At 67.3% G+C, this 20,942-nt stretch overlaps 1 protein-coding gene across 1 annotated transcript; it reads right to left on the reverse strand.

Moving 5' to 3' along the window:
- Window positions 1–674: 674 nt before the first annotated feature.
- PPP2R2D (protein phosphatase 2 regulatory subunit Bdelta) lies at window positions 675–18,311 on the reverse strand. The gene is made up of 10 exons (XM_055119453.1): window positions 18,174–18,311; window positions 16,510–16,596; window positions 10,176–10,273; window positions 9,467–9,632; window positions 8,749–8,861; window positions 7,980–8,157; window positions 3,980–4,144; window positions 3,209–3,378; window positions 3,054–3,145; window positions 675–1,678 (listed from the first exon to the last, which is right to left on the reverse strand). Exons 1-10 carry the CDS (start codon window positions 18,178–18,180, stop codon window positions 1,399–1,401), a joined length of 1,356 nt encoding a protein of 451 aa, XP_054975428.1. The 5' UTR covers window positions 18,181–18,311; the 3' UTR covers window positions 675–1,398.
- Between the last annotated feature and the right edge of the window lie 2,631 nt (window positions 18,312–20,942).

Genomic DNA, 20,942 nt, shown 5'->3' on the forward strand with positions numbered 1-20,942 from the left:
GCTGTCCTTCGAGCCCCGGCAGGGCCCCCAGGCCCCTCCTCCCCCCGCTGAGGGGCAGCCGTGACCGGCCGACGGCGTCTGAACTCGCTCCTAGGTCCTGCTGGGGAGAGAGACTGTTTGGACGCCAGAACCGACTGCCCAGCTCTGGAGTGGGGCCGAGTGTGTCCCACTGACCCGCCTCTGGCCCTGTGCCCACGAAGCGTCCTGAGCCCCGGGAGACAGGACCCTGAGGGCATCACAGAACTTGGGGTGTTTGAGGCCACGCCCAGCGGGGCCAGGGCTGACTCCTGGTTCTGTGCTCAGGGGTCACTCCTGGTGGTGCAAGGGGGCCCCTGTGTTGTGCCAGGGGTGGGACCCAGGTCAGCTGCGTGCAAGGCGAGTGCCCCCACCGCTGCAGCCCTGCGCCACGTCGGCAGGAATAGGGGCCTGCAGGGGCCCAGCGGACTCACCGCAGCAGCCGTGGGTTTCCTTGCGGGGGGGGGGGGCGTCCGCTGAGGCCGCAGACGGGGGCCCGGCGTGAGTGCCTGGGACAGCTGCTGCACAGGGCCCCAAGTCCCGTGGCCGGCTCTGGGAGTGACCTCACTCGAGCCCAGACCGGTGGGAGCACGGGCCGCCCAGCCCCGGCCGGCCGGAGCTCTCAGGGGAGGGGAGAAGCTGTGCAAACACACTACGGGTCAGTAAACGTTTAAAATTTATTAAATTTTTTGGTCAAAATAGTTGAACAAATATATACAATCCCATTTTACTAGAATTTTTTGTTTTTTAAGGATCAGGGTTAACTAATGCTTAAATAGCTCTGTCCCCATCTCAGACTTGTAAATTGTTGCAACCGATATACAGTATAAGGATCATTTTAAATGACAACATAGCGTCAGATGCTCAACTGTGACCCGGACAGGAAGTGAGTGGCCGTGCCCGTCTGTCCCGGGAAGTCCTGGTCCTGTCCGGTCGGACCCAGCTCGGGGGAAGACGTCACAGTTCCATCTCGCTGGCGGGAGGTGCAGGGTGCGAGTCGGCATGCGGACCCTTCTAATGCGGCCGGAAGGGCCAGCGCCCTCCCCACTTCAGAGAAGGTTCGAAAGAAAGTACGACGTGCCCCTCCCTCGGAGCGGGTGCCCAGACAGCTGCCGGCCTCCTGTCTCCGAGCAGCCGCCTCAGCCCGGCCCGGCCTGGCTCCGGGCAGTGGCCCCCGTGGGCAGGCACCGAGGGCTGCGGGTGGATGGAGCCGCGGCCTGGCGTGACGAAGGCGGCGCGGGCGGCTGCTCCTCAGCCCTGCTCGGGCAGCTCGGCCGGGCCGGGAGTGGCGACGGCGCAGACGCAGGCCCACGCGCGAGCCGCGTCCTGCTGCACAGCGGCTGCCGTCCCCGCGGAGGGCTGCGCGGGGCATGTGGGCGGCACCTAGTTGACCTTGTCCTGGAATATGTACAGGTTGTTGGTGGCGGCCACGGCGATGACGTTGTCCGTGGGGTGCCACGCGCTGTGCAGGATCTTCCTGTTGAAGTCCAGGCTGTCCACGCTGATCTCGTCCTTCTTCCTCTTCCCGCCCGCGCACACCCTGCGGGGCTTCAGGCTGGCCCGGGGCTTGCTGTTCTCTCTGGAAGCTTCCAGAGTGACGTCCCTCCGCGTGCTTCTGTCGAACATCCGGAAGAAGTTGTTGTAGGATCCGGTCATGATGGCGCTGTGAGCGAGAGAGCGACACTGCTGTGTGCCGGCGGCCCCGCTGCCCACCTGACCCGGGGTATTCGCCTGTCCCCACCTGACACGGGCCCCTGCCTGACCCCGCCTGACACGGGGGCCTGCCTGTCCCCGCCTGACACGGGGTATTCACCTGTCCCCGCCTGACCCGGGCCCCTGCCTGTCCCCGCCTGACACGGGGGCCCTGCCTGTCGGTATCTGACACGGGGGCCCTGCCTGTCGGTATCTGACACGGGGGCCTGCCTGTCCCCGACTGACACGGGGCCCCTGCCTGTTGGTATCTGACACAGGGTACCCGCCTGTCCCCGCCTGACAAGGGGCCCCTGCCTGTCCCCGCCTGACCCGGGCCCCTGCCTGTCGGTGTCTGACACGGGGGCCCCGCCTGTCCCCACCTGACACGGGGCCCCGCCTGTCCCTCCCACACCCGACATTTCTTCTCCTCTTTACTTGATGACTAGAGTTTCACGTGGGTAAGTCACGTAGGTAAAAACAAAAAGTCCAGGATAAAAAGGGAAGAATGAATCATCCTTCCGACTCCATGAACGCACCTTCCCTATCCACCCTGTCTCAGTCGTGGTGACAGTCTGCGACTTGCCAACCTAAGCACCTGCCTGTGGCCAGACGCACAATCTGCCCCTGCCCCCAGCTCAGGGCGGCCCCCGCTCCCTACTGGGCCCTCCACCTCGAGCTGGTCGCAGGCCTCTTGGGGCTGCGGCCCAGGCTCCCCGAAGCCCTGACAGCAGTGACCCTAACTCCTCGGCAAGGGCAGGAGGGACACCAAGCGGCCGCGCCCGCTGCCCCCTGTGGCCGGGCGAGGAGGCTCAGCGGTGTTGACGGACACTGCGGGCCGCTCCCGTCTTCACGGCTGTGCCCACGCCCTCCCCTGGGCTGTGCTGGGCCTCTCGCCCTCCTCCTCTTCGCCGTGTCTCCTGCTCGGGCCTGAGCCCCGAATTCGAATGGTCTCGTGCGCCCCACGGGGTGGGAGACCCCAGGCCGCTGCTGCTCTCCCGCCCCATGCGTCCACCCGTGAACACATCCGTGACGCATGCGGGGAGCCTGGCTGGGGCAGCGGGAGGGCCCGATGGGCGTCAGGAACTCGGCCCCCAGGGGCAGGGGCCAGCCCGGGGCTGCTGCTCCAGGCCACCCAGCCTTACCCGGCCCCGGGGCTCCGGCCCCCCCCGCCCCGCCACGGTGCCCGGATCCTGGGCAGCAGCAGCGCCGTCCTGTGCTCGGGTCCCCCTGCAGCAGCCCCTCAGGGCCCACAGGCCTCCTTTCGGCGAGGGCCGTCCGTGGGAGGGGGCAGGTGCCACGGGGTCCCTCCAGAGCCGAGAGCGCCGGGGCCGGGCCCGAGCACTCACCTGTCGGCACAGCCCCAGCAGCACTCGAACTTGTCGAAGATGCAGTCGTTCTCGTAGAGGGAGCAGAGCTTGCCGCGCAGGTACTCGTGCACCTGCAGGGCCGGGCTGTCAGGGCGCGCCCGCGCGCGGGGCCCGCCCGCCACCCCCCACCTCACCTGGTGCGTCTCCACGGGCCGCCGCTCCATGTGGAGGTCCCACACCTTCACCGACAGGTAGTCCCGCGTCATCATGTAGCGGCCGCTGTGGCTGAACTTGACGTCGGAGATGGAGGAGATGATCTCCGAGAAGAAGGAGCGGCTGCTGGGGTCCTCGGGCTCCTCGAAAACTGCACACGGGACCCTCAGCGCCCGGCCGCCAGCCAGTGGGGGGGGGCTGCTCGGGGTCCCCGAGAAGGCGGGGCACCTGCCACGGCCAGTGCCGAGTCCACCCGGGACGTCAGGCTGGTCCTGCCCGCAGGAGTCAGTCTGGAAAGGGCCCGCCTGCGAGTCCTGGTCACGCCACACTCGCACACGTGACCCCACGCCGGCCACTCCCCGGGCTCTCTGCACACTCACACACGACTCGACACCGGCCACTCCCTGTGCTCCTTGGGCACTCGGAACACACGATCCGAAGCTGACTGCTCCCCGTGCTCCGAGCATCAGGCTGACTGGCTGCTCCCCATGAGCCTGAGCACTCGCACCCACGACCCCCACTGGCCATCTGCGCTCCCCGTGCTCCCTGAGCACTCACAGCATGTGGCCCAACCCCGGCCACTCCCAGTGCTCCCGAGCACTCACACTGCCCCTCCCCCTGCTGCAGCAGAGCGGGCTGGGGCGGGTCTGGGCTGCCCTGGTGCTTCACGCTCTGGCTCACGGAGCCCGGGCAGAGGCGGGCATGGCCTCGCCCTGCGTGCAGCAGCCCCGCTGGCAGGGCCCCAGACTCACACTTGGCGTGCTGGTCGCAGAGGGCCGCGGAGCGCATGTCGCACAGCCGCACGGTGCCCTTGCTGCTGCTGTAGACAAAGACGTTGCACTGGTGCGGGTGGCACTCGGCCGCCGTGATCACCTCCGTCAGCTCCTCCATGTTGGCAGGCTTGATGTCCACGATGTCTGCGTGCAGGTCAAGGCTGCGACACGGAGTGGTCAAGGCCGCAGGGTCACGCACGTAGAGCCGCACAGGCACGCGCAGAGCCACATGCACAGACAACCACACAGCTGTACACAGCCACAGTCATACAAGTCACATTCACAGACAACCACACAGCTGTACTGCCACACACACTGTACACACATATACAGCCACACAGAGATACAGTCATACAGTCACATGCACAGACAACCACACAGCTGTACAGCCACACACGCTGTACGCACATATACAGCCACACAGAGATACCGTCATACAGTCACATGCACAGACAACCACACAGCTGTACAGCCACACATGCTGTACGCACATATACAGCCACACAGAGACACAGTCATACACAGTCACATGCACAGACAACCACACAGCTGTACAGCCACACAGAGATACAGTCATACAGTCACATGCACAGACAACCACACAGCTGTACTGCCACACACGCTGTACACACATATACAGCCACACACAGACACAGTCATACACAGTCACATTCACAGACAACCACACAGCTGTACACAGCCACACACGCTGTACGCACATATACAGCCACACAGAGATACAGTCATACAGTCACATGCACAGACAACCACACAGCTGTACTGCCACACACGCTGTACACACATATACAGCCACACAGAGATACAGTCATACAGTCACATGCACAGACAACCACACAGCTGTACAGCCACACATGCTGTACGCACATATACAGCCACACAGAGACACAGTCATACACAGTCACATGCACAGACAACCACACAGCTGTACAGCCACACAGAGATACAGTCATACAGTCACATGCACAGACAACCACACAGCTGTACTGCCACACACGCTGTACACACATATACAGCCACACACAGACACAGTCATACACAGTCACATTCACAGACAACCACACAGCTGTACACAGCCACACACGCTGTACGCACATATACAGCCACAGAGATACAGTCATACAGTCACATGCACAGACAACCACACAGCTGTACTGCCACACACGCTGTACACACATATACAGCCACACACAGACACAGTCATATACAGTCACATTCACAGACAACCACACAGCTGTACACAGCCACACATGCTGTACGCACATATACAGCCACACAGAGACACAGTCATACACAGTCACATGCACAGACAACCACACAGCTGTACACACACACACACGCCGTACACACATATACAGCCACACAGAGATACAGTCATACAGTCACATGCACAGACAACCACACAGCTGTACTGCCACACATGCTGTACACACATATACAGCCACACAGAGATACAGCCATACAGTCACATGCACAGACAACCACACAGCTGTACTGCCACACACGCTGTACACACATATACAGCCACACAGAGATACAGTCATACAGTCACATGCACAGACAACCACACAGCTGTACAGCCACACAGAGATACAGTCATACAGTCACATGCACAGACAACCACACAGCTGTACACACACACACACGCCGTACACACATATACAGCCACACAGAGATACAGTCATACAGTCACATGCACAGACAACCACACAGCTGTACAGCCACACACGCTGTACGCACATATACAGCCACACAGAGATACAGTCATACAGTCACATGCACAGACAACCACACAGCTGTACAGCCACACAGAGATACAGTCATACAGTCACATGCACAGACAACCACACAGCTGTACACACACACACACGCCGTACACACATATACAGCCACACAGAGATAGTCATACAGTCACATGCACAGACAACCACACAGCTGTACACAGCCACACATGCTGTACACACATATACAGCCACACACAGACACAGTCATACAGTCACATGCACAGACAACCACACAGCTGTACACACACACACACACAGCCACACAATCACACACACACAGCCAAGAATACAGTCATACACAGAGCCTCATTCACACACAACCACACAGGTATAATAATGCAACCAAACACACAGAGCTACACGCACAGTCACCCGTACAGCTATACACACACAGTCCTATGTACACACAGCCATGCACATACAGCCACACAGAGCCAGGTATGCACGCACGCACGCACGCGCACACACACACACACACACACACAGAGCCACACAGCAGGGCGGGGGCAGGACGCAGAGGCGGCAGCGGGCTCCGTGAGGTGCGTGACGGGGGCGGCTCTGCACCTGCCCTCGCCACGCAGAGCCGAGCGCGTCCCCCATGTGCAAACCCAGCCCCGACGCATAAGTCCTGGCCAGAGGGAGCGTCTGGGCCCCGGGCTGCCGTTCTCTGAGGCTGGGGCCGGGCCGTGTCCGGGCCCCCTGGCAGAGATGTCCCACAGCGAGACAAGCAGAGCAATGGCCACGGGCAGAGTCTCGTGCGGGCAGAGGCCACACGTCACAGCCGCAGCCCGGGAGGGCCGGCCCTGCGCCGGGCGCCAGTGTGCGGAGACCGTGCCGCTCCCAGCCGTGTCCTCGGGTTTGGCTGAGGGCACAGGCAGCCTGAGGGCAGGGGGCAGGAACTGCAGAGTGTGGCAGGCAGGGGGGGCTGTCTCCAGGGAACCCCCCCAGAGGGTGCGGCTCCCGGGGGGGACTCCATCTCCAGGGAACCCCCCAGAGGGTGTAGCTCCCGGGGGGGGGCTGTCTCCAGGGAACCCCCCAGAGGGTGCGGCTCCCAGAGAGCGGGGTGGGGGGGGACTCCATCTCCAGGGAACCCCCCAGAGGGTGTAGCTCCCGGGGGGGGGACTCCATCTCCAGGGAACCCCCCAGAGGGTGCGGCTCCCGGGGTGGGGGGGAGCGCCCCTGCATGGCGCAGAGCTGCCAGCAGGCACGACGCAGGCCTGAGACGCTGACGCTGAGCCCGGCTGTGGGCAGGAACAGGAGCCACGGCGCGGGGCGCCCGCAGCCCACACAGCGCTGCCGACGCCCTGGGACCGTGTCCTGCAGGACGGGCAGGAGGCCGGCCCTGACGAGCAGCACCGCCAGCACCACGGCTGCGCTGGCCCTGACCCGTGACGGGCCCACAGCACACCGGCCCCCTGGCTCCACGCGAGCAGTTTCACGCCCAAGGGGCGGTGACGCCACCCGGGGCCCAGAGCCCGCCCAGAGCGTGAGAAAAGCCAGCAGAGAAGCAGGCACTCGGCGCCTGGCGGCAGACCCCCGGGGGCAGCTTCCAGGGGCTGGGCCAGCCGCATCCTGCAAACTCTGGGCCAGGAATGGCGGTGGGGAGGGGCACAGGCCCACGTGGGGGCTGGGGAGGAGGCGCCTCCCCCTGGGCCGGCCAGTGTGGCAGAGCGAAGCAGAAACGGGTTCAGGATAGAGACCACGCAGGCTCCCGTGAGCGAAAACGTAACTTGGGAGGTTTTACGTCAGAGAGAAATACCCCCGGGGAGTGTCAACCCGGCTCCCGCCCCTCGACGGGGGCCCAGGCCAGCCCAGGCCAACGGCCTTTGCCAGAGGCACTCTGCATTGGCTAAGCTCTGCTGGAGACCACCCGGCCCAGGAGACAGAGGTGCCAGCCAAGGCCCCCCGAGTCGGTTCCCGGCCCCCTCTGCAGAAATCACCACCCGTGAGCTGCGTGACGAGGCAGGGGTCCAGAGAGCCCCCTGGACACAGTGCCAGCCTCGGTGCTGCTTGCTGGGCCGGCCACGGGAGCCCAGCACTGCCCACCAGGGCAGCCACACAGCCCAGGGACTGGGAGGTGCCCCCCGGCAGGCCACCGGAGAAAGACCCCCACGCGAGGCAGAGGCAGCGGGCTGGGGACGGGCACGGCACACAGGGCGCGAGGCCCCCAAGGATACTGAAGCTCTTGTGGGTGACCTCCAGGTGCCAGAGGTTGACGCGCAGGTCGTCTGCGGAGAGGTAGGTCTCGTGGTCGCTGTTCACGGAGATGGAGTTGATGTGGTAGGTGTGTGCGTTGGCAAAGACCCTCCTGGGGCTCGCTTCCACCATGAGGTCCATGGGCTTCAGCACCGGCACCTGGCACGGGGAGGGGCTGGACAAGACGGCCTGCCCCGCACCGCCACCCCACCCCCTCAGCCCGGCAGCCCCTCCCGGGTCTGCGGTGGCCGGGGCTGTGGGCACGCGGGCCTCTGGGGAAACAGCCCGATGGCACGTCCCCACAGCGGAATGCCACGCGGCCACAGGAAAGGAGAAGCCGTGACACGTGTACACGCGGATGGCACGGAGAGCATCATGCGAGTGAAGCGAGTCGGAGGGAGAGGGACAGACACAGGACGGCTGCGCTCGTTTGCGGGATATGAGAAGCAGAGCACGAGCTAACACGCAAGGGCAGCAGACACCAGGGCCGGGAGGGCTGGTCCCTCTCGGAGGCTTGCCAAAGGGCGAGGGGCGGGCAGCCAGGGCAGAGAAGGGGCCGCCACGAGAGGTGGCTGGGAATATCACTCTGGACGGACCGGGTGCTGATGTGGTGACGCCCATACAATACCGAGGGCGGGGCTGGGGACTGGGACTCTGGGCGGGGACTGGCAGGGGCAGGGCGGGGGCCGGGCCCACTCGGGCACAGCCCCCCGCGGAGAGACCCCACCCGGGCTGAAGCAAGGGCCGTACCCGCAGTGCTGTGATTCTAAAGGGGTCTCGGAGCCGCCCGTCTTCGTCCTTCAGGTTATAGCCTTCTGCCCTCTTGTCACGCTCACTTATTTTCCATAACTTGATGGTTTTATCTGAAAAGAAAGACAACACGAGCGGCACCGAGTGAAACCCCGGAAGAGACCCTGGCTGGGCCCAGGCTGGGCCCCAGGGGCGTCGCTGGGCTCCGCGGGGCGGGGCTGAGCCTGGGGGCGTGGCTGGGCCCGAGGGGTGTGGCTGGGTGGGGGAGGGTGTGGCTGGGCCCTGATGGGGTGTGGCTGGGCCCCCCAAGGGGCGTGGCAGGGCCCTGAGGGGCGTGGCTGGGTGGGGAGGGTATGGCTGTGCCCGGGGGCGTGGCTGGGCCTGGGGGCGTGGCTGGGCCCGAGGGGCGGGGCTGGGTAGGGAGGGTGTGGCTGGGCCCCAGGGGCATGGCTGGGCCCGAGGGGCGTGGCTGCCCTGAGGGGCGTGGCTGGGCCCCGATGGGCGTGGCTGGGCTCTGAGGGGCGGGGCTGTGCCCCGGGGACGTGGCTGGGTCCGGGGGCGGGGCTCCATCCACCCTGCTGCTCTGGGAGGTACCCCTGTCTTCAATTTGGGACTTGCCCCTCCCGGGTCAGCTTACAAGGCAGAAGTAGGTTCTAGAGCAGGCTACAAAGCCCCTACAAAGCCCCCTGGGCGGGACCGGCCCCTCCGCGGGGCTTACCGTTGGTGGAGAGCAGGAAGTGCGCTGCGTTCTGCTGTGGCAACCACCTGATTTTATTGATTTTCTCCTCAATTTCTAGACTTTTCAGGTAGTCGAACTCGGGCTCGTGACTCTGGAAGGTGCTGTAGACGTTGTACTCCCCCCGCGCCTGCGGGCGGGCTTTGTTCTGCGGGGAGCCAAGACTGCCCGTGAGCAGAGGCGGGAGCACCTGGACACACTCGTCCGGGTGGGCGGTCAGGGCTGTCAGCCGCAGGGCAGTGAGGCTGCGGGCTGGACCCGGTGTCTCAGGTGGGCACGGCAAACCCCGGCAGCGTCAGAGGCCCAGGTGGACCTCAGTGACCGCCCACCAGGGGGCGCTGCGCTTCCCACAGCAGCTCTGGAGACGGGTGCATGGGGGCCACACACGAGCTCCTGGGCAGTGCCCGCGCCCGCCCCACACGCAGGCCTGGCACAGCTGTGAGTCCAGGGCAAAGGGGGACTCTCGGGCCAGGCTCGGCTGCACGTGAAGGGGGGCAGGGCGAAGGGAGGCGTTTCTCCTCCTGCCCCCCAAAGGCTGCTGGGATCCAGGGGCAGGAGGACCCCCAGCTGCCCCAGCCGCCGGCTCGAACCCACGTCCCCCTGGCGGCTCCCCAAGAGGTCAGGGCCCAGGGAAAGGTGTGCAGCCGGGCCGTCAAGGGACCCCACCATTGGCGGGTTGTGAACCACCGACCTCCGGTTCCCGCTGGAAGATGACGACTCGGCCGCCCTTGTCCCCGGTGGCGAGGAGATCCCCGGAGTAGTTGAACTCGACCGTGGAGATGATGTCGGCTGTGGGGGACAGAGGCCACTCAGCGGGGCCGGCCACCCGCCGCCAAGCTCTCCTGAGGGCCAGGCGCCGTGCGTGACGCAGGCCGACGGCAGACGCAGGGGTGCCCCCCGCGGGGCCTGCAGCGAGCCCCGACTCACGGGGTCCTGGCGGCCCGACAGGGGAAGTGCCGGCCCAGGCCCAGGTCCAGGGGCCACCGAGCAGGACGGCCCGGGGAAAACAGCCCGAGGGGTCCTGGACACTCACACAGCGCGGGGCACCAACCGGCCGTCACCTGACCACGCGCAGGGGGGCTGCACCCGCTGCCCACGGTCAGCCCACACCTCACCCTGAGAATCGGGCAACCGCGGAGCCCCCGGGAGACCCCACCAGAGGCCACACAGGGGCTCGCGGCCCCCCTCCGTTTGCAAAGGGAGAGGGATCACGGGTCTTCTTGTTGGAAATGTCGCTTTCAAACGCGATTACGCCAATAACCTAATTCTCGTCAGTGAAACTAGCGGCTTCTGCACGGGGTTATCAGGAAGTGAATGGGTGCCAGCCCTGCCCCGGCCTCTGTGGGCTCCAGCTAACGGGCAGCAGCTCCTCAGCAACGCTCCGGCTTAATTAAAACGGACAGGAGCTCTGCGAGAGCAGCCGCAGTGCCAGCGGTGAGAAACGACTTTCATTAAACGACGTAAATATGTATGAGCCTAAAATTAGAAGTACCTCTGTAGTTTGGAAGAGCTCTAAAGTAAAAAATATGCCCACTGAACAATAATGAAATTACAGAGCTAATAAGGCTGAAATTACCAACATCCATTCAGCCAATGGACGTTGCTGAGCAGACAAGAGACGAGCTCGGAGGGGGCCTGGGGTGGGAACGGGGGTCCGGGCTCCTGTCTCGGGTGTGGCCCTTCCCTCAGGTGAGGACATGGACAGGCAGCACGGGGCGGCAGGCGGCGGGCGGGCGGCGCGGGATGTCTCTCGCCCCCTGGGCCCAGGTCTGCGCAGGGCAGGGCGGGGGTGACCAGCGGCCCCCAGCCTGGGTGCCACGTGCCGGAGAACACGACCTGTCCACGCCCCGAGCTCCTTCCTGGAAAGGCCTGAGCCTCTGATACCGGCGCCTCTGGGACAGGGCGTGTGCAGATGCCCGAGACGGCCCAGGGCACCCTGCTGGCGCCGCGGCCCCCACGGGTGCAGTGCAGACATGGCTGCTGTGGCCGGGCAAAACCTCACTGGCGCCAGGGGGAGGCCAAAAGCCAGGCCACGCCAGGGAGACAGGCCAGGGCGTGGGGGCTCCACCCCGGGCTCGGCACAGTCCTCTGGGCCTCCGGGGGCAGCCCCCAGCGTCACAGAAACAGTGAGAGAACAGACAGCACCTGTCCCCACGTCACGGGGCTGGCTCGCCGGGGGCACGGTGATGCCCGGGTCCGCCTGCCCTCCCGTGCAGCCCCTCCCCGGCCTGCCCGGTCAGCCCTGACGTGTCCTGCCCTCCAGAGCTGACCCCCGGTGACAAAGGGGCTCGAGGAGAGCCGCAGGCTTCCCCAGGTGCCCACCTGCTGCTGCGGCCAGTGGGGCGAGGGGCCTGTCCGTGGGACGGCGACAGGGTCTGGCCACCTGCGCGAGATGCTGCTCCGAGGACCCCCGCCCTGGCCCCCACGACTGCACCGCCAGGCAGTGATCACCACCCCCTGCAGGGCCACCTTCCAAACTGCTCTTCGGGGTACATTTCTGATGGGTGTCAAGTTCGGGGCCTTTGTTGCTGGTGTTTGGGCCGTACCCGGGAGTGCTCAGGGTCTGCTGCTCGCCCGGGGCCAGGGGCCGACGCCAGGCCTCGCGCAAAGGACGGGCACAGCCCAGGACTCACACTCGGCTTCCTGGCTCAGACGCCCCCGTGGAACTTAGGGGTGAGTGACAGCGTGACTGCGAGGCGGCTGCACACAGGGGCAGGGACGTGCTGGGGCGGCCCACGCGTGCACCGCTTCTCCAGGCCTGCGGAGGCGCGTCGGCCCCGTCACACCCTCTGCCGCGGCCCCCTGCAGTGTCACTGCCGCTGCGCGTGCAGTGCCGGCCGGCTGACCAGACCCACGCCTGGCACAGTGCTGGGCTGCACGGGGGGACGGTGGCATCTCCCAGAAACCCGGTGGGGGCGGCCCTGGAGGCCCCACGGCGGGTCGGAGTCGCGAGCAAGGGAAGGTGGAGAGAAGCACGCGGCCTCGACACAGGGCTGTGGGACGTGCCGTCCACACGCCCAAGGCCGGGCCTTCCCGGAACCCCGTTCCCTGCCGTAAAGGGCGGCGGCACCCGGCTGGAGGGCGCAGGTGAAGGCACCTGCCGTGGCCCCATGTGGTCCTCTGAGCACCACCCGGAGAGAGTCCCGAGCACAGGGGGGGGGGGGCGCACGCACACTGGGGGCATGTGAGGCGCACGCCGGCTGGCAGAGGGGCAAGCTCGGCGTGGCAGTTCTGTGCCGGCCACAAGAAAAGCAGGTCCAGCACCTTTGTACCATGAGAGGTGGCGTCTGCCGGACAGTCACAGCTGCCGGGCAGAGCAGCTCAGCGCCTGGACACGTCCACCGCACACGTGGGGGCAAGGGAGAGCTCGGGGTGGAGCCAAGGGCCCCTCAGCCCTCAGCCAGAGCCGCCCACTCCCACCTCCACAGCCAAGGGCGCTCCTGTCAGCAGGTCAGAAACCACGGGCTCGGGGGCTGCGTCCTGGGGTCCCTCTGCCTAGGGGCAGCAGCTCTCCACTGGGCGCAGAGACCTCCAGCCTGTCAGTCGGGCCACGAACCATGCCTGGCACACGCAGGGGCCACAGCCAGGGACGCCCCAAACCGAAACATGTGAAGGCGGTCTTGCAGAGCACGCGCACACACACGTGCAGTCACATATGCACACACATGCAGCCATGCACACAGTGCAGCCATGCACACACGCAGCCATACCTGCACATACACATGTAGCCATGCACACACACGCAGCCATGCATGCACACATATATATCCATGCCGACACATACACATGAAGCCATGTGTGCATACAGCCCTGCACACGTGCGGTCACGCATACAATACATGCAGCCATGTATGTATAGTCATGCACACACATACACATGCAGTCCTGGACACACATGCCATATACACACATACATGTGCAGTCATGTACGTACCATACAGGTCTGCAGTCATGCATACATATGTAGTCATGCACACACCACGAAGCCATGCCAGTATGCACACACCCATGCACCCATACCTGCTGTGCAAAGCTATGCATACACCCATATCTGCATATGTATACACACACACACACACACACACACACACACACACACACACACACACTCTCATGCAGGAAGCCACAGGAGGCAGGGCACTCAGGACTGTTCTAATGAGTGCTGGGGGCAGTGAGCAGGCCCAGCCCTGACAGGCTGCGCGAGGCCGCGTGGTTTGAGCACGGAGAGGCGAGCACCGCCCGGCCATGTGTGCCATGTGTGCCCTGGGCAACTGGACACTCGGACACTAGGACAGACGGGAATGCGTTTGGTGGGGGAGGGCCATAAATTGCTCTCTCGGCAAGGAAGAGCAGGAGGGCGGCGTGGGGCACGACTGCTTCTAGCCCTCGGACACGCTGGTTCCCAGGCTGGGCCGGGGGGACCCGTCAGAGGGGTTGCGCCGCCCTGCCCAGCACCAGCCCAGGAGGGGCTGGATGGCCCACCAGGGTGCCAGGCTTCTCGGGGTCCCCTGCAGCACACAGTGGCCGGTGAGGCCCCACACAACCCCGGCAGTCACCGAGGGGCCTGGGTGGTCTCCGGGGGGGCAGGCGCACTCCTGCCAGGGGGGCCTAAGAATCGGGGCTGAGTCCAGCAGAGCCCGGGCCAGACTCGGCCTCGGGCAGCTCCGACTGTCCTGACACTGTGGCCCAGACTCGGGCCTGGGGGGCCCAGCCTGGCCCTGCCACACTCCCCCACGGCCCCCCCCTGCTGTCCCGACACTTCGGGCTCAGACTCGGGCCTGGGGGCCCAGCCTGGCCCTGCCACCCTCCCCCACGGCCCCGCCCCCGCCCTAGCTGCGCAGTGGCCGCAGCCCGCGATGGTCCAGGGTTCTCGGGGGACGTGCCGGCTTGGGGCTCGGTGCCCGTCTTGCCCAGAGGCCCAGGAGGTGGGCGGGCTGCCTGCTGAGGTGCTCAGGAGCACTGGTTCTCCGCCCTGGGCTCTGCGGGGGCGCTGCCCTGCAGTCCCACCCTCAGACAGGCTCCCGGGCCCCACAGCGACCCCAGACAAACGGCTCTGACCCCTGCCCAGACCCTCATGTCATGGTCACACTGTAGGTGGACACGGTGGATCCCTAAGTGGGGCTCACCAATGCCTCTGTCCCCACAGGACTGGGAACAGGTGAGAGCACTGCCAAGAGAGCACTGCCCCGGGGCTCGGAGGGGAGCCGAGTGGGGTCCCCCAGCTGGAGAGCCCTGGACGCCCAATTCCCTAGAGCCAGGACCCCCGCCCAGTCCCTGCAGCCCCCGCCAGGGACCCCCACCACCTCTGTTCAGTCTCTGGGGCCGAGACAGGCTCTCCTGGGAGTGAGGCCTGGACGCGCCACTTCCCCGACCGTGTGTCTCCGAACCACGGAAAAGCTTTTCCTCTCCTGGAAAAGCTGGGGCAAGCTCGATCCCCCACCCTGCGGGCCCACCAGAATTTATGGCCCTTCCCCACCAAACGCATCCAAGCTGCAGTTAATTGAGCAAATGAATCTGTAGTTCTAATATTATTTCTTTGGGAAAAAAGCCATCATGGATTAAAAAGCTAATTTAAAAAATCACCAAGAAAAATGTCAAGCCACGTAAAAGCACTGGTTCTGGGACAAAGGAGCCACTTTCCTGTACAGACGCCACAGACACCATCAGCGGATCCAGCCCCACGACTAACAGGTGCCACAGACTCGGGGAGGACCCGGTCATGTCACCATACAGGTGCCACGGACACAAGAGGGCCGCGTCACTGTGCAGGTGCCACACACAGAGGGCGGGTACAGACTCGGGGAGGGACCCGGACATGTCACTGTACAGGTGCCACGGGCACGGGGAGGGGCCGCGTCACTGTGCAGGTGCCACAGGCTTGCTCGGCAAAGAGACAAAGTGTCCCCACAGTTCCTCTGACGGGCAGGTGCAGCCGCAATCAACGGGACGCCAGGGGCCAGTCAGGGACACTCAGGGGGAGCGGCCTGGTGTCCAGCGCGGCCTGACTGACAGGCACGGAGCAGCCTGTCCCCTCTGGGCCTCGCCCTCTCGCACAGGCTCCTGGACACTGGAGGGCCGCGCAGGACAGCGCAAGGCTGGGCAGTGCTGCCTGGCTCTGCCCGAGACGAAACCGTGGGCGCCGGACCCTGCAGGGCCAGAGGAGCCGGAACCATGGGCGGGTGGGCACAGCCAGGGCCGCGGGGTCCCTGCGCCCAGCTCTGTGACCCCCGCGGACAGCAGTGACCACGGGGCCGAGGGGCCGCAGGAAGCCTCGCTTTCCGTCACCTTCTGGAAACTCCCCCGTCCATTCCTCCCCAGCTCGCTGACCCCACCCCTGTGGCTGCCGGCGCTGCCCGGCACAGGCACTTGGTCCTGGGGCCCTGAGTGGCCCCCGCTGTCCATCAGGCCTCGTCCCGAGGGTAAGGAAAGTGTCGGGTCACGTCGCTCTGGTCACTGCGGCCAGTGCAGAGGAGTGGAGGAGCAGTGCCAGGCCGAGGGGCCGGAGCAGCCCGGCCCGAGACACCCGCCGCAGTGACCACCGCCAACGGGCCACTTCTAGGCCCCGGGCAGCACCCGGACCGTCAGGGAGGAAAAGGGAACAAGTCACGCGGCACAGAGAAGCCCGGGCCGGGCGGCTCCCGCTGACCCTCTCAGCGGGACGGAGCCAGGCAGGCCCGGCCCCAGGCCCGGCCCACAAAGACCCCAAGGTCCCTGTCCGGCCTCTCCAGAGGCCAGCGGACACAGGCCTCGCTTCCCTTCAACCTCACCTCGCGTCACAGCGAGTCCGGGAAAGGGCCGCGGGCGGAGACGGTCCAGGGTCGGCCCCTGCCCCGCACCAGAGGGTGCCCAGCCCCCAGGGTGAGCCCCGAGCACGGAGCCCCGCGGGGGCCCCAGGGACAAGGGCTCAAGGCTTGGCTGGGTGGTGCCCCCACAGTGCTCCTGCCCGCCCCAGCAGGTGGAGCCGGACATGCAGCCCCCCACCCGGCAGGGGGCAGTGAGCACAGGGGACCCGCCCCGCCGCCTACCTTCCGCCACGTCCTCGTCGATGGCCCCCTTGACCTGCGAGAAGCACCACTGCAGGTCGTGCCCGCCCGGGCAGCCGCCGCCGGCCCCTGCGGACACACGGACACACGGGGAGGGGGTGAGCCCGCGCCCCGTCCGCTCCGCCCCTGCCCGGCCCTGCCCCTGCTCTGCTCCGCACCTGCCCCTGCCCAGCCCTGCCCAGCCCCTGCCCTGCCCAGCCCTGCCCCTGCTCTGCTCCGCACCTGCCCCTGCCCAGCCCTGCCCAGTCCCTGCCCTGCCCAGCCCTGCCCCTGCTCTGCTCCGCACCTGCCCCTGCCCAGCCCTGCCCAGCCCCTGCCCTGCCCAGCCCCTGCCCTGCCCCGCACCTGCCCCTGCCCAGCCCCTGCACCTGCCCCTGCCCTGCCCCGCCCCTGCCCCGCACCTGCCTGCCCCGCCACTGTCCTGCGCCCACCCAGCCCCGCCCCTGCCCCTGCACTGCTCCGCACCTGCCCCTGCCCCTGCCCAGCCCCTGCCCTGCCCCTGCCCTGCCCCTGCCCAGCCCTGCCCAGCCCCTGCCCTGCCCCTGCCCAGCCCCTGCCCTGCACCTGCCCCTGCCCTGCCCCGCACCTGCCTGCCCCGCCACTGTCCTGCGCCCACCCAGCCCCGCCCCTGCCCCTGCACTGCTCCGCACCTGCCTCTGCCCCTGCCCAGCCCCTGCCCTGCCCCGCACCTGCTCCTGCCCTGCCCCTGCCCAGCCCTGCCCAGCCCCTGCCCTGCCCCTGCCCAGCCCCTGCCCAGCCCCGCACCTGCCCCTGCCCTGCCCCTGCCCTGCCCCTGCCCAGCCCCGGCCCTGCCCCTGCCCAGCCCCTGCCCTGCCCCGCACCTGCTCCTGCCCTGCCCCTGCCCAGCCCTGCCCAGCCCCTGCCCTGCCCCTGCCCAGCCCCTGCCCTGCCCCGCACCTGCCCCTGCCCAGCCCTGCCCAGCCCCTGCCCTGCCCCTGCCCAGCCCCTGCCCTGCCCTGCCCCGCACCTGCCTGCCCCGCCACTGTCCTGCGCCCACCCAGCCCCGCCCCTGCCCCTGCACTGCTCCGCACCTGCCTCTGCCCCTGCCCAGCCCCTGCCCTGCCCCTGCCCAGCCCCTGACCTGCCCTGCCCCTGCCCAGCCCCTGCCCTGCCCCTGCCCAGCCCTGCACCTGCCCCTGCTCTGCTCCGCACCTGCCCCTGTCCTGCCCCTGCCCCTGCCCCTGCCCTGCCCAGCCCCTGCCCTGCCCCGCTCCGTGTCCAGCCCTGCCCCGCAACTGCCCAGCCACGCACCTGCCCAGCCCCGCACCTGCCCAGCCCCGCACCTGCCCAGCCCCGCACCTGCCCAGCCCTGCACCTGCCCAGCCCCGCACCTGCCCAGCCCCGCATCTGCCCAGCCCCGCACCTGCCCAGCCCCGCACCTGCCCAGCCACGCACCTGCCCAGCCCCGCACCTGCCCTGCCCCTGCCCAGCCCTGCCTCTGCCCTGCCCTGCCCCGCACCTGCCCCTGCCCTGCCCCTGCCCAGCCCTGCCTCTGCCCTGCCCTGCCCCGCACCTGCCCCTGCCCTGCCCCTGCCCAGCCCAGTAACAGCCCCGCGCCCCGTGCCCAGGTCCGCCCACGCCCGGCCCGGCCCGCCCGGCCCCGCCCGGGCCCGGCCGCCCCGCACCTGCCATGCCGCGGGCGGGCGGGGGGCGGCGGCCGAGCGCCCGAGGGACCCAGCAGGCCCCGCGCCGCCGCCGCCGGGAGGGATTTTGCCCTTTTCAAAATGGCGCCCAATGCCCGCCGCCCCGCCGGATGACGTCATCGCCACGCCCCCACCGGGCCGGGCGGCCGCGGGGGCTGCCGGGACGGCCGACGGCGCCTGCGCGAGCCGGGCCCCGCCCATGGCCCCGCCTCTCCCCGGGCCCACGGCCGCGACCAATGGGAGCGCGGCCCCGGGGCGAGCGGCCAATGGGAGGCGAGCGCGGCGGCGGTGGGCGGGCCCGAGTCCCGACCCGCGCGGCCCCGGATACAGAGGCGGCCGGCGACCCCCAGGCGCCCCCGGCGGATGAAGGTCGCGAGCGGCGGGGACGGGGCTGGCCTCCCCTGCCCCCACCCGGCCGCTGGGAGACCGGCCCCTCTGGTTCCCTCGGGGCTGTCGGCGCCGCGGCAGCCCCTGCCCCTGTGCGTTCTCAGGCTGGACCGGAGGCGCGGCCGCGCGGAGACCCCCCGGGATGCCTCCAGCAGCCCCCCGGCCCCGTCCCGCCCCGTGCCCTCCCTGCCCAGGCTCTGCCCGCCGTCGCCGAGCGACGCCCACCGCAGGCCCACAGGCTGCCCCGTCACCCAGCCAGGGGGAGGTGGGCAAGGCCCCAGGGACCCGCCCGCTGACGTCATCGGCCTCTGCGCTCGGACCCAGCAGGTCACACCTGGCCCACTGCTGGTCCCCAGGCGCCGTCCGGGGGTCCCTGACCACTCGGCTCACGGCGCACCCACCGTGGGTCCCAGGCCGCTGACCTCTCCCCGCCGCCCCCCGCCGCTTCCGTGCACCCGCGGGAGAGCAGGGTGCCCCCCCCGCCCCCGGCACCCCTCCCTGTCCATCCCCTCGGCTCACTCCTGGGCTTTGCTGAAACGCTCCCGCCTCCTTGGGCTGGATCAGGCCACTGCCCGGACCCCCACCCGCCGTCTCAGCCCCCAGCTTCCCATACAAGAAGGTGACCCTGGATTCCCCAGTGAGGGGGGTGGGACCCCCAGGAGTCAGATGTGGCGGCCAGGGGTGCAGCAGAGCATCCCAGGAGCAGATGGACAGGCCAGAACCTGCTGTGTCTGGGAGGGTCGGACTCGCTCAGGGCACGGGCCGGGGGTGGGAGTTGGGCGGAGCCGCGGCCCCGGGAACCAGACCCCTACTTGGGGTGTTGGTAAACTGAGGCTGCCTGACGTGCTGGCTCCTTGTGAGGCCCCAACCAGGCCTGGAACACGTGGCCACGGACGCTGCCCTGTCTCCTGGCCTCTGTTCTTTGGGGCGACCTCCGTGTCTGTCCCGGGGGCAGCAAAGGGCAGGGCTTCCTTTTGGGCTGCTCTGGGGAGCCACCCAATGGTGCTTCCAGCAGTGCTCAGGGGCCAGCAATGTGGGTGACCCGTGCTGCGGGCTGCGTAACGCCCAGTGCCCTGCCTGGGGGGGTCGGCCTGGCCTTCCTCAGTGTAGGCCACCCGGTTACTACAGTCACTCGTCAGGGTTTTGGGGGACGGACCCTGCCCCTTCACTGCCCCCTCTGCCCCTCCCCTCCACCTCCTACTCCCCCACCTCCCGGCGACCTCAGCCCCGTGCGGGGCCAGGGGTCTGGCATCACGCAGACTGCCTGTGCCCTCCTTCGGTTCTCTGGACGTCAGCTGGTCCTCGTCCTCCTCCCTCGGACTCGCTTCGCTGCCCACGATGCCCGTCCCAGGTGGGGCTTGGCCTTCCCTTCCGGCCGCGGTGTCCACCGCGCGCGCAGCGGGCTCCCGCCCTGCGTCCTGGCCGTGCACCCGGGACTCGGAGCTGCGCGCATCTCTGGGAATTCCTAGTTCGCGCTTGGGGCAGGTGCCAGGACGCGGAGCTGCTGAGTCCTGCAGACGCTCCGATCTCGGTTTCCGAGTCCTCCTGCTGCTGGTCATTCTTCCAGTGGGGGCAGGTGGCGTCCCCGTGCTCCCGGTGAGCACGTCTCTGATGGTCAGCGACGAGGACCGGCTGGCCATCTGCGTGTCTTTGCTGGGAAAGTGTCTGCTTGAATCCGTTGCTGCTTTTTCAGTCAGGCTCCTCTGTGTTTTTCTCTTGAGTTGGGTTGTCACTTCTGTCCCCAAGGCCAGTGCCCAGCAGGTAAATACTTGCCCCCCAAACATACATGCACCCATGCACGCTCGCGCCCACGCAGGCACCCGCACACGCACCCAAGCACGCTCGCACGCACCCATGCACGCCCCCGCGCACACACACCCATGCACGCTCGCACGCACCTGCGTGCACACACCCACGCGCCCATGCACGCATGCGCGCGCACTTCGCGCTCCCTGGGCGCTACTTCGTGCAGGTCAGGAGCCCGGAGGCCAGCACTGGCTCTGTTCCTTACTTTGGCTTCTGTTGCCCCGCCCGTTTTTGTCTTGGGGCTGCGGGGCAGGGCTGAGGGTTTGCACCTGTGCTCAGCCCCGGGTATAGGCGGTGCCAGCCCGTTAGGGCCCTGGCGGCTCCGTGCAGGGCGAGCTCCTGCCCGCTGTGCCCTCTCCAGCGCGTGCCCATGCTTTCCTGCCCAGCTGCAGGCGCTCAGCTGTTTGCTACTAGCGTTTGCACCGCGCTGGCCTCTGTGAAGTCTCTGCTCCGCCTTGGGTTCGCTTGGCGTGCGGTGTAGGGGTGGTCCGGTTTCACTCCCTTCAGATGGATGACGCTGGGGCTGGCCTGCGCTCCCCACGACTCCCCAGCTGGGTG

This window comes from Sorex araneus, chromosome 11, assembly GCF_027595985.1.
Source record: "Sorex araneus isolate mSorAra2 chromosome 11, mSorAra2.pri, whole genome shotgun sequence".
NCBI classification, from domain to species: domain Eukaryota; kingdom Metazoa; phylum Chordata; class Mammalia; order Eulipotyphla; family Soricidae; genus Sorex; species Sorex araneus.